Here is a 13,957-nt window from a genome sequence, read left to right as displayed (position 1 = left end):
TATAATAAAAGCATTGTCACACAACTCTTCTTAATCACTAGCATTATTAGAACAATTATTTTGTGACAAAGGCAATTCAGATTTAGTGTCCACTAAATATTGCTCTATTATAGCATGAGTGGTGGACAAATTCAGCACATCATCACTAATTTCAACAATATCATATTTTGTAGCGAGTATAAAAGAACCTTTCAATTCGGATACTTGCTTATTTTCATATTTAACATCTAATTCTTTCTTTCTATTAGCGGCTTTATCTCCATTAGTTTGTACAATTTTCAGCATGGTTTAAAGTTTTACTAGATTTCAAAGTGTGTGTAGGAGGTGGTGGTGGTGAAGATGCTGTTGTAGGGGCGGAAGCAGCCACTCGCCTTCTTATTGCAGTCTCAACCTTCGCAAATGCTTGCTCCACCCTTGCTAAAACCTGGTTGAGGTTGTCGTCAATGTTGGTCTGGTTCCTTTGCTGATATCCCTGTAATTATTTTTCTGCTAGCATAGCAAGCTGGAACAAATGGTTGACAGTGGTTCAAGATAAACAACAATTTGGTCGGAGAGCGACACATCGATCTGGCTTCAGATCACAAAGACCTGAACCCTGCAACCTTAGCACCACGTCTCTTCTGGTTATCAACCGTGTTATAAACTGGTTAACCTCGCTAAGAAGGCTAATCCCGATAACAATGACCGTTCAAAGACAAAGCAATGAAGGTAGCTAGCGAGACTTTTATCTATTTTCCTTTCTGAAAAGGTGATTTGCCATGGCAGTGATGATAAATACAGACTAATGGCGATCCACCATCACCAAGAAAATAAAAAGCAGTAAACGATTGACCGGTCGAGAGCTGAGCTGGTCGTCTATCTTCTCGTTGAGTCTTGAATGGTTAGCAAGAAAGTAGTCTCACATGAAGCCCTTGTAGATCCCAGTTAGGAAACTAGATGGTAGCACCGCACCAATGCAAGCTACCAATTTCTTTAATTTGTGCAACAAATTAATAAGCAACATTTAGTAGCTCTCATTCAGTTGTTGCAGTACGGATCAATCATAGTGTAAATATAGCGTCGTCCATGCCGGTGATAAACGAGGGAATCTCTCGAAATAGTTATTTTTGTAGTAGCCTAATGCCTCACTAACAAATTGATATGCGGAAAAAATCACTTCAAGCTCGGAATGAACAGTAAGCTGTGCTCGTCTCATCAGTATAGTCTGTATAAGCCGTTTGTGAAACGATTTTCACTGTTGGCATACTTCCTTTGTCCTCTAGTTTTAACCAAATTTATTAAAAATACACAAACATCTATAACACCAAATTCTTCGAGAAATATGGCTTGACAGTACATTGGGTAAAATATTTGTCAAAAATTGAGAAGTTTAACTCAGGATAAAGATAGGTAAACTATAATTTGTAACGAAGGCAGCAGTACATAACTACATATTAAACTAATAATAACCTAAATATATATATGCATGCATGTACGCAGCAGATAACTGCCCCTAATGACTAGCACTGAAAGAAGCAAAGCTAGCTTAATCAATGCACATTGGAGTGCATGTGTATAGCTAATAAGCTTGGTAGCTATAGGTGCTTAGACTATATACATGAGGATGGCGACAACGGCGTGGGCTAGTCCCCAGCTGGACAATCACAATCCTAGCTTAATCCTAATGCATGCGACTGACACAAACACAGGGAAATCTCAAGAGTCCTGGCCTTACCTGCCAAAGTCATCTCTCATCGTTCCGAAGCTAGCAAGAGTCCAAAATCGCAGCTGCTGATTGGTCGTCGACAGACTTGTTTGGCAGCAGGTCCGGCGGCCCTGGTGTTGAGTCGCTTGTTAATTGTTATCATGGTCATCTAGCTGAGATCACATCTACAGTACCATCAAGCATAGAAAGCTACTGCCTCCGTCCCAAAAGAATGTAATTATAGCATAGTGTCACGTTTTAATACCTTAAGTTTGATCAATTATAGATAAAAAAGTATCCATGTATATGTACCATCAGATTAATTATGAAATATATTTTTATAATAAATTAATTTAAAGACATAATTATGAATATTATTTACTAAAAACTTAGTCAAACATAAATTATTTTTACAATTTATAGTTGTATTTTTTTCAGGACGGAAGTAGTACTACTTCAACTGATGACAGTGCAGGAAAAGTCAGTCAATTAAAGGCGGCGCTTCGCCTTCATTGGCTTGGAAGCTGTAACGTAAGCAGGCATCAGATCGCTGAGCTAGCGCTCTCTCTCTCTCTCTCTTTGCAGGCAGTTTCCAGGCACGGCACCGGCCGTGTGGTGGCAGTATCACAGGCTCAGGCAAACATCTTGTCATGCGCTGCCAAGTGCCAAGCCTCACCGCCCTTGGTGGCTCAGGAGAAATCTCAGGGAGCACATCGTGTTGGAGCCAGATGAGGCAATCGGACGAGCGCGTGAAAGTAATAGTGGGACACGCACTGATGAAGTGATAGATGAGATTGCCGTGCCTGGCTCTCTGCTAAACTTCAGCTACTAGCTTGCATCTCGGGGTCTAGCTATGTACATCCATGTATGCATGGGTAGTGTGGAGGTGTCACTCCCTGGGACATGCTCAAAAAATTGACTAGCCCTTGTTTAGTTCGCGAGATTTGGATTTTGGGGCTACTGTAGCACATTCGTTTTTATTTGGCAAATAGTGTCCAAACATTGACTAATTAGGCTTAAAACGTTCGTCTCGCAATTTCCCACCAAACTGTGCAATTAGTTTTTCTTTTCGTCTACATTTAATGCTCCATGCACGAGCCGCAAACATTCGATGTGATAGGTACTGTAGCAACTTTTTGAATTTTGGGGTCCAACTAAACAAGGGCTAATCATCATTGCTGCTGGCCGCCCTCTGATCCCTTTATCGTAGTGTACTATCACTTCTATCCACCCTACCTTCAAGGGATCAGTTGGACATGATTAAGAGGTGGATTCAAGGTCTATAGATTTAACAAAGTCAGGTTTAGGGGCGTTACGTTTATCTTATTAGTTGTTGTAATTTTTTATCCATGTGTTAAGTTTGAAGTCTACTAGAGCCTGAGCATCTATGTAAAACTTTGTTGATCTCCTAGGGCAGCGCTAAGACGAGTTGTAACGCACAAATCTTTTGCGTGATCGCGGAAAAAAAAAAGTGTACTAGAGCCTGCTTTAACTTTTATCATTTTTTCCTTTGTATTTTATCAGATAACATATTATAGGTCATAAAGTACACTCGTAGTTACTACAATGGCATAAACACAGTCATTGTAGCCTATACCATAGAACTCAAGATGCTAAACTTATTTTCTCCACCGAAGCATTATATATGTAGCAGTATTGTTATATAAGAAGACATAGTGCTTAGGATTAAATTACTAGCATATGTCGCAATGTTTCGGTTAAAATGTTTAACTTTATATAAAATAACAACTTAACAAAATTTGTTGCCCGGAGTATTAATATAATTTTAAGTGAATTGTTAGTGCAATTAGTATGTGATTTGTAAGCAAATATTTTTCAACGATTGATACACTGTAATCACTAGTATGGCACACATCATCTTTATGGTTTACATTGTTGATTTATTGGTACCTAGGCATGGATTTGAGGGATCTATTGCTTTATGTTTTACGGCAGATTAGGTAATTTAGATTCAAATTAAATGACTACTTTATTTATCTTTCTTAATGCCAGGTTTGGGTACTTCAAAAAATTGATGGCTACTTTGTATTATCTTTTACACAATGGTTAAGGTGGGTGGTTTACATGCAACTTAGGTGGTATTTTAAATTACCTTTCATAAATGAAGAGACGGCTAATTCAAATGGCTTAGATGCATAATTTTTCAAAAACATGATAGACCCAATGGATATTATTGACGATGATGATTATAGTCTGCCAAATTAAAGGCTAATATTTCTGATTTCTTGTTTAGAAGTTTTAGAAAAAAATTTAGTGTGTCTCATTATTGATCAACATGGAGACTCCCGTTAGAGACCTCTTTAAGATTAACAAATTCTTCTTCTAGGTTGGTATTATAACACTATATATGTCTAAAGAACTGACACCAATAACCAAATATCCTAGTTTTGCCCCTGCCTCGAGCATCAAGAGACACTCCCTCAATTCCAAATTCTATTATAAGATGTTTGCCTTTTTTGTATCTTTTACTATGTGTATTTAGACGTACTGTATATTTTTTCTGATTGACATATTATATATCCAAGTACATGACAAAAGCTATAAAAGACCTCTTATAATTTGAAATGGAGGGAGCACTATCAACTGACTTCTTTGTATCCTTACCAAGCGTATTGACACGTCACAACCAAATGATGATCATGAATTGTTACGGCTAATTAAGCTGTCACTGTTTCTTTGTACATAAGTTCTCATCTTGCACATTGCATGGTCAGCCGAGATCACTCACGCAGCTTTATTTGGGAGGGTATTATAGGGTTATTTGGTTCCACGCTGGTTGGTGTTTGGTTTGCTGTGTCAATTTTTTTCATAGTTGTGGCGGGCAATTTCTTCGCCTTTCTTCGGTGACGCCACAACTGGCGTGGGAGGCGTTGTCCGGGGAGCAAACAGCCCATATGTTACCGGTGTCCGCTTGTCAAACATCTGGTATATATAGACACCGAGACTTGACGTGGAAGTGAATGGAATTAATTATGATGACGACAATAAACGAGCAAACGATTCACCATCTCTTGACACTTGAAACAGTGACAATGTACGTCTAGAAAAGTCAAAGCTAGCAAGCTATTGATCAATGCACATACGCTAAGGTGGATCTGCATGGCGACAAATAATAATAGCGTGTGTTAGCGGGACACGTAAAGCTGCCTGCCTGCTCTAATCTTGCTCTCCTGATTGTGATTGTATTGTCATTGCTGAACAATCACAATCGTAGCTAATCCTAGCTCGGCATGCATGTGACTAACGCAAACTAAACACAAGAGAAGTGCAACCCGACTTCAGAGCCGCAAGAGTCCAACCCGATCAACCCGCAACCGTGTTTTTTTTTCGTCGTCGTAATCAATTGCTTGCATTTTATCCTGCAGTTAATTATTTATATATTGTTTTTATAGTCAAAGTTTTGTTAAAAATAATAAAGTATATACAAGATATGTTAATATTTATAATACGTGATAAGTACTACATTATTAATTTAATTTAATAGTAGAATACATTTTCATAATAAACATACTAGTAGAGATATATTTTTTTGAGAAACTAGAGATATAAATGTTGATAATACTTTCTATAAAATCTATAATTTTAGAGCGTGATTGAGATTGCTTACAATCAAATTTTAGGTAAAATAATCAAGAATTTCACCCGAACACTTGTTATGTGTTTGAGATTGCTTACAATCAAATTTTAGGTAAAATAATCAAGAATTTCACCCGAACACTTGTTATGTTTTTAGATTGTCTAGGAGTCAAGAATCGAACTTTCACTGCCCCTCGTGTTTTCTATACCATGGCCTCCTCCTCACGTTTCTTATGCCACAAGGTGTTTTTATCTCATTAATATGATGAGTGAATTTTGTCAAATTTTGGTTATTTGGGACCGAATCCTAGAACCTTGCAAAAGACACGAGTCTGTTGAGCTAGAGGCTACTTTTGTGAACGTTTTTCCTTGTTTCCCCTTTTTCATGGCTACTAGGGACGAAAAACAACCAGGGGACGGCCAAAAAACTAAAAGAACAAAAAAAGAGTAAAAATTTACAATATCACGCCCAGTGGGACTCGAACCCACAATCGCCTGATTAGAAGTCAGACGCCTTATCCATTAGGCCATGGGCGCCGTTGCTGATGGAAAAGATCTTTAATAGCTACTTAGAATGAAATCAGCCTTCTTGAATGATAAGCACCATGCTATAAAACTCTGTTTCCAGCGTGGGCAAACAGCTCATAACCCTCACGAACAAAGGCAACACAAATGGATGCATGCCAACTGCTCATGATTAGCATTCGGTAAGTAAATGGATCACAATCCGACTCCTTGCTCAAAAACAATGTTAACTGATCACACCAACCCATTACAAACTTCTTTTCCACAAGCAAGAAATGACACCCTATTAATCACAGACTGTTACATTGCCCATCAACATCTGGCTGCCCTCCTGCCTCCCCCATTTCCGCCACTTGATGTTATCAGGATTCATGTCATGGATACAGATATTGGCAAGAGCCCTTTTCTGCACTGCCCATGCGGCTCTGCCTCCAGCATTTATGCTGGTGATCACAAACCTGATGATTAAAGTACCAAAACTTCCCCAGCGGAAGGAACATAACATACCGGTAAAACTTCCCCATGCAGAATTGTTCAATTCAGGTATCTCTGGTCTGTTTTGGTTACTTGTCAATTGCAGTATAGCTTCAAGAACACATAGATCATGACTAGTATATGTTGATCAGGATGTTATGTCGGCTACTATATATCTGTAATTGTGTATACTGTTCTGCACTCCCATCAGCTATGCTCTATGTAAGGAGGACCCCTAGCAAAACTTAACAAACAACAAAACTGATCGGTGGAGTTGGAACCAAAATGATGGAACTCCATAATGAATGTTCTCACCGACAGGCAGGCACTTGATCCTATCTTTCCCAAGTCGAAGAGTCCACCCCAACTCCAACCTTACCAGCTTAGCCTGTTGCTCATCATGGCAGGAAGACAAACAAAAGGCACATGTTCCCAGACTCAAGAGTGCTTGAACATAGTCAGGAATCAAGATACCTGGCCAATGTCGCTCAAGAAAGAGAGCCTTCTTTTAGCAACCTTTGATCTATAACACCAGGCTTCAAATGCCTCTGTCAAGTCAGGATATCTAACATGTTTCGACTGAAGCCACTCTGATAAAATCTCAGCTTGACTATTTGACGGCAGTGTCAGCAAAATTGAAACAATTGCAGACTCCAGGCCCTGCCAGACCTCATTGTCCAGGTTTTCCTTTGGTGTCTCATCTTCGCCATCATCATCATCCGGATAGGCCTGATCAACCAAAGATTTTGTCATCCTTGCAAATCGAATCCATAAATTCACCATATGACGGCGCTTCTCAGCTGGAAGGACGACATTGCCAAATGCAACAGCCTCCAGGACTTTTGCAGACACCTCTACCACCTTCAGCCTGGTCTTCAGACAGTCATACCCAGTGCATATTGCGTCAACAGTTTCTACCACATCAGAGGACACTCCAACCCAGTAGACAACAATGCACTTCATCATCTCGAGCTTGCTCAAGACCTGACAGACCCAAGAGATATCACAAACGAAAGATTGTAACTGCTGCTGAAGCTCGCGGTGCTCACCATCAAGAGGCGCCTCCTTTTGTTTCGTCAGGAGAGAACTCATGAAATCACTGAACTGACTTAGTAAACCTGTGGCACAATCCTTCACTTGAGACTTCACAGTGTCGTTGTCAAGGGCTACCAATGGGGCGTCGTCATCTTCGGTGAGCATGTACTCCAGCTGCTCCTGAGCTGCAGACTTGAGCTCCCGCGCAGGCCCAGCCGCCGACGAGAGCGTCGCGTGCCGGAACGCCGAAAGGAATATGCTCGTCACCGGAGCCGGATCGATTGGCCGGAGACGAGCAAGGATGCACTCGTACTGCGGGCCGAGGCCGGGGACGGTCCTCAGAATCTCCTCCTCGTCGGCCTCGTCCCAGGGGGCGGACTCGATGTAGTCCGCGCAGGCGGCGGCGATCTGCCCGCATCCAAGGTGCACGGCGGCCTGGATCACACCCAGCGCGCCGCGGACGCCGAAATGGGAGCAGGGCTCGGTGGCGTATAGGAACCGGAGCGCGGTGACATGGGAGCTCAGGTCCAGCTCCTGGCAGTAGACCTCGACGCAGTAGCGCGAGCCGAGGATCTGGCACGTCGGCCAGGCGTCGGAGAGGCGGTCGGCGAAGTAGGTGCTGCCGGCGACGAGCACCGCGGAGTGGCAGTAGAGCCACTCGTCGCGGCCCTCCGGCGTCCGTAACCGCACTACCACGTCGCTGGTTGCTTGGTCGCCGATCTTGGGCCGCCCCGCCCTCATGCCACTGCTAGTGCTAGATTGGGGAGTGAAACGACTATCAGCAACAGCGTAGCTCATCAATCGGACGGAACATAACTTTGTCAAGAGAGACGCAAAAGAATTAGGAATCGAAGGAAGATGAGACGAATTCGTAGCGGATTCTAAGCTTATTTCCAATCTCACTTACCGCCGCGGTAAGGCAAGCTAGGAACACGCCGACGGAGAGGCGGCTCGCGGGCTCGCGGCGGATAGGGAAGGCCGGGAGGCGAGCAGGACGGAGGCCAGAGACCAGAGAAGCGAAGGCAAATATCACACGAGTTTTAGGATCACGAATCTCGATGCACACTGGACGGTGCCTGAGCTAAACCTATTGTCACTCATCTGTAGTGCTGTCACTGCTGTACTCTACTGGTGTTTAACAAGTCACTTTGGCATCTCTGAAACAACATATGACGCTTCAAAATACTCAAGTTTATGCACTGACAAAGGTTAAGCCTATACAGGGTAGATTCTGAACTTCAGGATTACATGGTACATCTTTTCTATCACAATTCACAACACCTAAAATTGCTGTGCAGAAAAATTACAGTAGTATACTACGATCGTAATTGTACAACATGCATTTACAGCTCCAGAGCATAAGGTTCAATCAAAATGGTCTGCGGAGAAATCAGGCTCATCAGGCTTCTGCAACCTGCAAATAGCAATGTCCTCGGTGCGGAACCTTCTGGAAGCAGAGGCAAGCTTATGCATATGGGCAATGGCACCTTCAGCAATCGTCCTTGTGCCGCCGCTTGAGGTGCCCTCCTGTCTGGGTTTATCACCAGTTGGGTGATCCTCTGACCACCATGAGTATGACTCCCATCGGCTGAGGCTCTCAGCCAGCTTCCTTCTCTGGTGCTGCCGCCATGCAGCTTGGATGAAGCAGGCAGCCCAGGTCCTCCAGTGATGGGAGTAGAACCGGAATGTGTGCTGGAGCTTCTTGCTGTGAAGCCTTCTGAACTGGTTTGCGACAAACTTCAGGTCTTCAGCTCGCAGAGCAAAGGCTTCCACCTCTGTGAGGCTCCGTACAGTCCTTGTTGAAAGTGGGAAGTGGACGTTGGTCTTTGGAAGTAGGGCCCAAGTGAGCAGCTCTTCACCTGCGAAATCACCAGGGCGCAGGATGATAGAGTTGAAGAAGTTGCTACGGCCACCATTTGTTGTTGAGCTCTCTAGTTTCCCGCGTATGATAAAAAGCATCTCATTCACAGGATCACCCTCGCGGGAGATGTATGTATTTTCAGGACACAGGAAAGACACCAGCCGCTCACAGATGGCATCAAGAAGTTGGTCATCCATCTCAGAGAAAAAGGGTACCTGCATTGCAGAATGGAATGAAAAGCTGCCAGAGAATGTGTATGAAGTTTCAACTAGCAGTAGAAGCAATGGTAAAAAGCAACAGAGCGTCAACTTGTTTATTTCCATCCAAATACAGTAAATAATCCATCAAGAAACTTTCAAAAACTAAAAACTCTACTAATTCAACTGTGAGACGGGAGTATAACCACAACTTACACGTCTAACAAGGTCCAAACAAAGATGACGCTGCACATCCCGACGTATGTCAGCAGGCAAAGCTTGCAAGATGGACTCTTCTTCTACTCCTCTTGTAGCAAGCCATTTAACTTGAACAAACCGCCGGACACGTTCTTGAAGATGAGATGGGAGTTGATGGTGTCTCATCCACTCATCCATGTCCCTTTGCCTCAGCCTCCACTCTTCAAGCCTTTTACTGATAGACTGCAGGTATGTCTAAAAGAAGAATAGGAAGTGATCTCTGAATCAGACTTCAAGTGGGTTACCAGTGCAGAAAATGGCTTACTGAACACAGAAACAGTAATATCCTTATTTTTATCAGAAATCTCAAACCATGAAACGGAAGTTCATACTTCATATACTTGATGCATCAGTTAAGCAAAAAAGACAGAAAGTTACAATAGCCTAACACATAATGCACAATAGAACTGATAACAAGGTAATTTTGCCAAACTAGATCAGCTTTAAAATTGCTTCCAAATTTATCACATAATGCAATTACTAATGCTGTGTTAATCCTAGGATTGACTTGGTAATACGAGCATAAAAAGTATGAACTATCAACCCCAAAACTTCCTATTGTAGTTCAGAAGTGAGAATTTATGGCACTACCTGCATCTTGCCAATCAACTGAGCAAAGAGTATGAGACTGATAGCGCCAATTGCTATAGCAAATAAGTTCTCTGTGATAAATGCACTTGTCACGAGAGGATTCCCGCTTGAACTGAAAAGGTGTCAACAGACACAAAACAACATTAAAATCAGTAATTGTATTAGACATACAAAAGAAGCCAAAGTAACAGAGTATAGCAGTGGATCACAACCTAAGCTGCAGCAAACCCCACCATAGACAAAAGAAGTACTTCTCAAGGAATGGAGATGAGACGGCGCCTTTACTCAGTGCACTAGAAAACATCCCATACTTAAATGATAAATTAGGATTATTGGCATCACAGTTGACAAATATACTTGTGTTATTTGCCCACACAGAATAATCATTAGAACCATTATTCTCACAACTTATAAATCTCAAGTTGCAATGTTTATCATTGTACTCAGCAACACACTGCTGATCCCAGCATGTAATCTGCCGTTCGATGGAGAGAAGATAATATATTGCACCAGTAATCTGCAGCAATGCACACAGGACATATCATAAGTAACATAATTTTAGTATCGCGCAAAAACAAAAGTGTAACCACAAGATCCAAGATGATAGTGATAGAATTGTTTCTCACAATTGAGCTCACATGCATGTCAAATTGAAACAGTTTTGTTTCTTTGTGCAGAATGCAAGACTGAATTCTAATGCATTCCAGGATAATGGATATATTTGTTGAATCGGGAAAAAAGAAGGACGAGAAAACTGATATTTAGTTCCATATGAAGACAAGACAAGACTCCACTTTCAATAGCAAATAAAACCATGTGTATCCCTTAGAACAAACATAAGCTGAAATAAAGCTTAATTCAAATTAACATCCCCAGGAATTTCATAAATAAAATTGAAAGTGGATAACCATACATGGCTTGCAAGCATGTAGAGCAGAAGATTGTATGCTGCTCCCCCCCAAGCTGACTTTGCAACTACTCCAACAGCTTTGATAATCTGATTGCTTAAAGGGATGATGAGATACATTCTTATGACATACTGAATCACAATTACGAGAGCAAATGTAGTGTTTCGGATGTTATAATCTGAGCTTTTTATCGCAGGCATAATTAACCACACAGTAACCTGCAAAACAAAGTCACCCCAGAAAGATTAAGTCTTAACTACAGAAGTTTTGCACTAACAAACCAAGTCATCATATTCAGTATTTGTGATAATCATCGCTAAAAAATTTCAGCTACACAGGCAATGTTAATCTACAAGCATTCAGCTAAGCTAGCAGGTTACAACTATAACAACAACACCAAACCCTTTTAGTCCCAACCAAGTTGGGGTAGGCTAGAGTTGAAGCCCAACATGAGCCACAAATGAAAAGGGAAAAATCAAGAGAACAGGATATAAAGACATATATAATGCATCAATAATAGTGCTAGTATTAGCTGATTACAATAAATTTCATTGAATGCTTTCTTATGATCTAAAGTGGATGTCAATTAGATTCAGATGATATATGGCATGAATACATCTGAGTAGAAAGGTAGTTGGGTCCACCTTACTGAAGTCACAATGTGGTTGTCGCAATTGTATGTTTACTAACGACAATTTTCTAGGATAGGAAATAGCAACATCACCAGGAAGGGTCAGATCACTTACTTTGATGACCTTATATTAAGGGAAATAATGACTTGGGCTCAACCCAAAGGCATACCACGAGAATCTTACCACCACATAGACGCTAATCGCCTAATCAATCAATTTAGTGCAAAATAATATGCATATGGCATTGCTATTGAACATATACCGCAGGTGATTGTAGTACCACTAGAAATGGTAAAATAAGAAAATGCAATATAAAAAATTAAATTATGCAACAAGGGCTGCAGCCACTAATCTTCGCGAGGTCTTTACCTGTGGAAGTGGCACAGCTGCAAGTATGTCTACAAAGAAATCAGTTCTCATATATCTTCGTTGAATCTTCTTAATATCCACAACAAGCTCTCCCTTTCCGAGGACTCTGGACTTTGGATCCACATATGCAGTATGAAACTTGATTGCTATGTTCAACATGTAAAATAAGTCAGCAAGTGATCGTAGGACAGTGATTCTTATGCTCAGTCCCTGGTCCTTGGCAACACATGAAGATCCATTGCCATTTTGTCTAATCAATGGAAGGTAATAGAAAAAAGGATCTATGAAAAGAGCAAACAAACATGCCACAAGGTACACCCTGTTCCATCCCAGTACAATATTACTCCCAGGGTCTAGAATACGCTGGTGCCACGGTTTGTTGCCTTCATTTAACACCTTAAGCTTCTCAGGATTCTTCAGATCCATTCTATTTGCACCAAATCTGTTGGCCCGTGCAGTTTGATATAATGGCTTAGATTGATTTTGTCTCTCATCAGGAAAGATCCTAAAGATAAACAGAAACTTAGAAAAAATAGCAAAAGCGCAAATATTATTGATACATCAAAACCAATGATTTTGGGTCAAAATAGTGTGATTTAGAACCAAAGTAACAATAGAAGAAGAATAACATAGGATTCCACAGACCATCTTCACCAGCAGATTCCACAGTTCATCATGCTACCTTCCCTTTAAGGGCTAGAAATTACCACAATCCTTAAAAAGTATAATAGTCACTAATACAGAGAAAAGGGAAAAGATCTAGACCACTTATATTTTTGAGATGTCTCTAATTCTTAATTGTAAGATAAGACAGAGATATATAATAGTCACGATTGTTGGACAAAAACAAATATTTTTTCAAAGCACGCAAGTTACAACTGTTTAGCAAATAGAACTGTATTATTCAATTTGCCCACGCAATTGCATGGGAATCAGGCTAGTTGAAAGGAAAAAATTAAGCTTGACCGTGAAGCTGAATATAAATGAGGGATAAATATTAGGCTTAGCAAATGCTCTCAATTTCTACAGTCATTTTCACAAATTATCACAAGACTCTGTCATACACACCAAAAACCAGCTAATCCGATTAGAACCAACACGTTCTTCTGGACTTGACGAGTTAATCTCCAACGAAGCTCTCTCAGTCTCAATACTAGAGTCATCCCTCCCCTCTCTTCAGCAAAAGGAACTTGAATCCAGGCTTCAACGGGACCAAAGCTTCAAATTGGTCCTCTCCAATTCCTCGAGGTAGTGAAGAACGTACCGCGCAAGCTACACCACCACCTTTTATGTCCTCCCTTCCAGAATCCATTCCGAATACCCCCTCCATCCTCGCTCCCCAATACAGCAAACCCAAAGTCAATCCCAGTTCAGCAAATTCTAACAGCTACTCATCGACTCTCAGCAGGCAATCCAAAAGGTCAGAACTTAAATACATCGCAGGGGAAAAGGAGGCCGTATGGAATCAAGACGCGTACCTGTTGTTAGGCCTCCTCTGCATCTCCACCTCATCCTGGACCCTGGACCCAAACATGCCGGCCGCCTCGGTTCTCCCAACCTCCGCCCGTCCCGTCCAAATCTCGCACCCAACTGGAGCGAGGCCAATCAGGGGGATCAGAGAGGGGGAGCGCACCTCTTCCGGTTACAGATCACCACCAAGGAAAACTCGAGTTGCTCCGTCTGACGATTCCAAAGAACTGAAGAACTCGAGTGGAAGAACGGACAGGGAAAAAAAAAGAATTTGGTGTTTCTTCCCTACCACAGGGTGCAACCCCTACTTCTTCAACTTTATGTTTTTATCCTCACGATTTTGTATGGAAGCTGCC

The 13,957-nt window shown here is 41.6% G+C and overlaps 2 protein-coding genes and 1 non-coding gene across 4 annotated transcripts; all 3 read right to left on the bottom strand.

The window, feature by feature from the left end:
• Positions 1 to 5,723: 5,723 nt before the first annotated feature.
• Positions 5,724 to 8,318, bottom strand: LOC136542273 (BTB/POZ domain-containing protein At3g05675-like). Of its 2 annotated transcripts, none has more exons than XM_066534623.1 (2): positions 8,223 to 8,318; positions 5,724 to 8,069 (listed from the first exon to the last, which is right to left on the bottom strand). In XM_066534623.1, the coding sequence occupies exon 2, from the start codon at positions 8,054 to 8,056 to the stop codon at positions 6,746 to 6,748; it is 1,311 nt and encodes a 436-aa protein (XP_066390720.1). In that variant the 5' UTR covers positions 8,057 to 8,069; positions 8,223 to 8,318; the 3' UTR covers positions 5,724 to 6,745. The 2 variants fall into 2 exon arrangements, with proteins under 2 accessions (XP_066390720.1, XP_066390721.1); XM_066534624.1 differs by having other exon boundaries at positions 5,724 to 8,060.
• TRNAR-UCU (transfer RNA arginine (anticodon UCU)) lies at positions 5,746 to 5,818 on the bottom strand. Its single transcript has one exon. It is a non-coding gene; the product is annotated as a tRNA-Arg (tRNA).
• Positions 8,319 to 8,501: 183 nt separating the features above from the next.
• Positions 8,502 to 13,955, bottom strand: LOC136542272 (cyclic nucleotide-gated ion channel 17-like). Its single transcript, XM_066534622.1, has 7 exons — positions 13,610 to 13,955; positions 12,132 to 12,636; positions 11,136 to 11,348; positions 10,435 to 10,739; positions 10,223 to 10,334; positions 9,590 to 9,826; positions 8,502 to 9,391 (listed from the first exon to the last, which is right to left on the bottom strand). The coding sequence occupies exons 1-7, from the start codon at positions 13,663 to 13,665 to the stop codon at positions 8,681 to 8,683; spliced, it is 2,139 nt and encodes a 712-aa protein (XP_066390719.1). The 5' UTR covers positions 13,666 to 13,955; the 3' UTR covers positions 8,502 to 8,680.
• Between the last annotated feature and the right edge of the window lie 2 nt (positions 13,956 to 13,957).

The sequence above is a fragment of the Miscanthus floridulus genome, chromosome 3 (genome assembly GCF_019320115.1).
Source record: "Miscanthus floridulus cultivar M001 chromosome 3, ASM1932011v1, whole genome shotgun sequence".
In the NCBI taxonomy this organism is placed as follows: domain Eukaryota; kingdom Viridiplantae; phylum Streptophyta; class Magnoliopsida; order Poales; family Poaceae; genus Miscanthus; species Miscanthus floridulus.
This window is presented reverse-complemented; position numbering and strand designations above follow the sequence as displayed.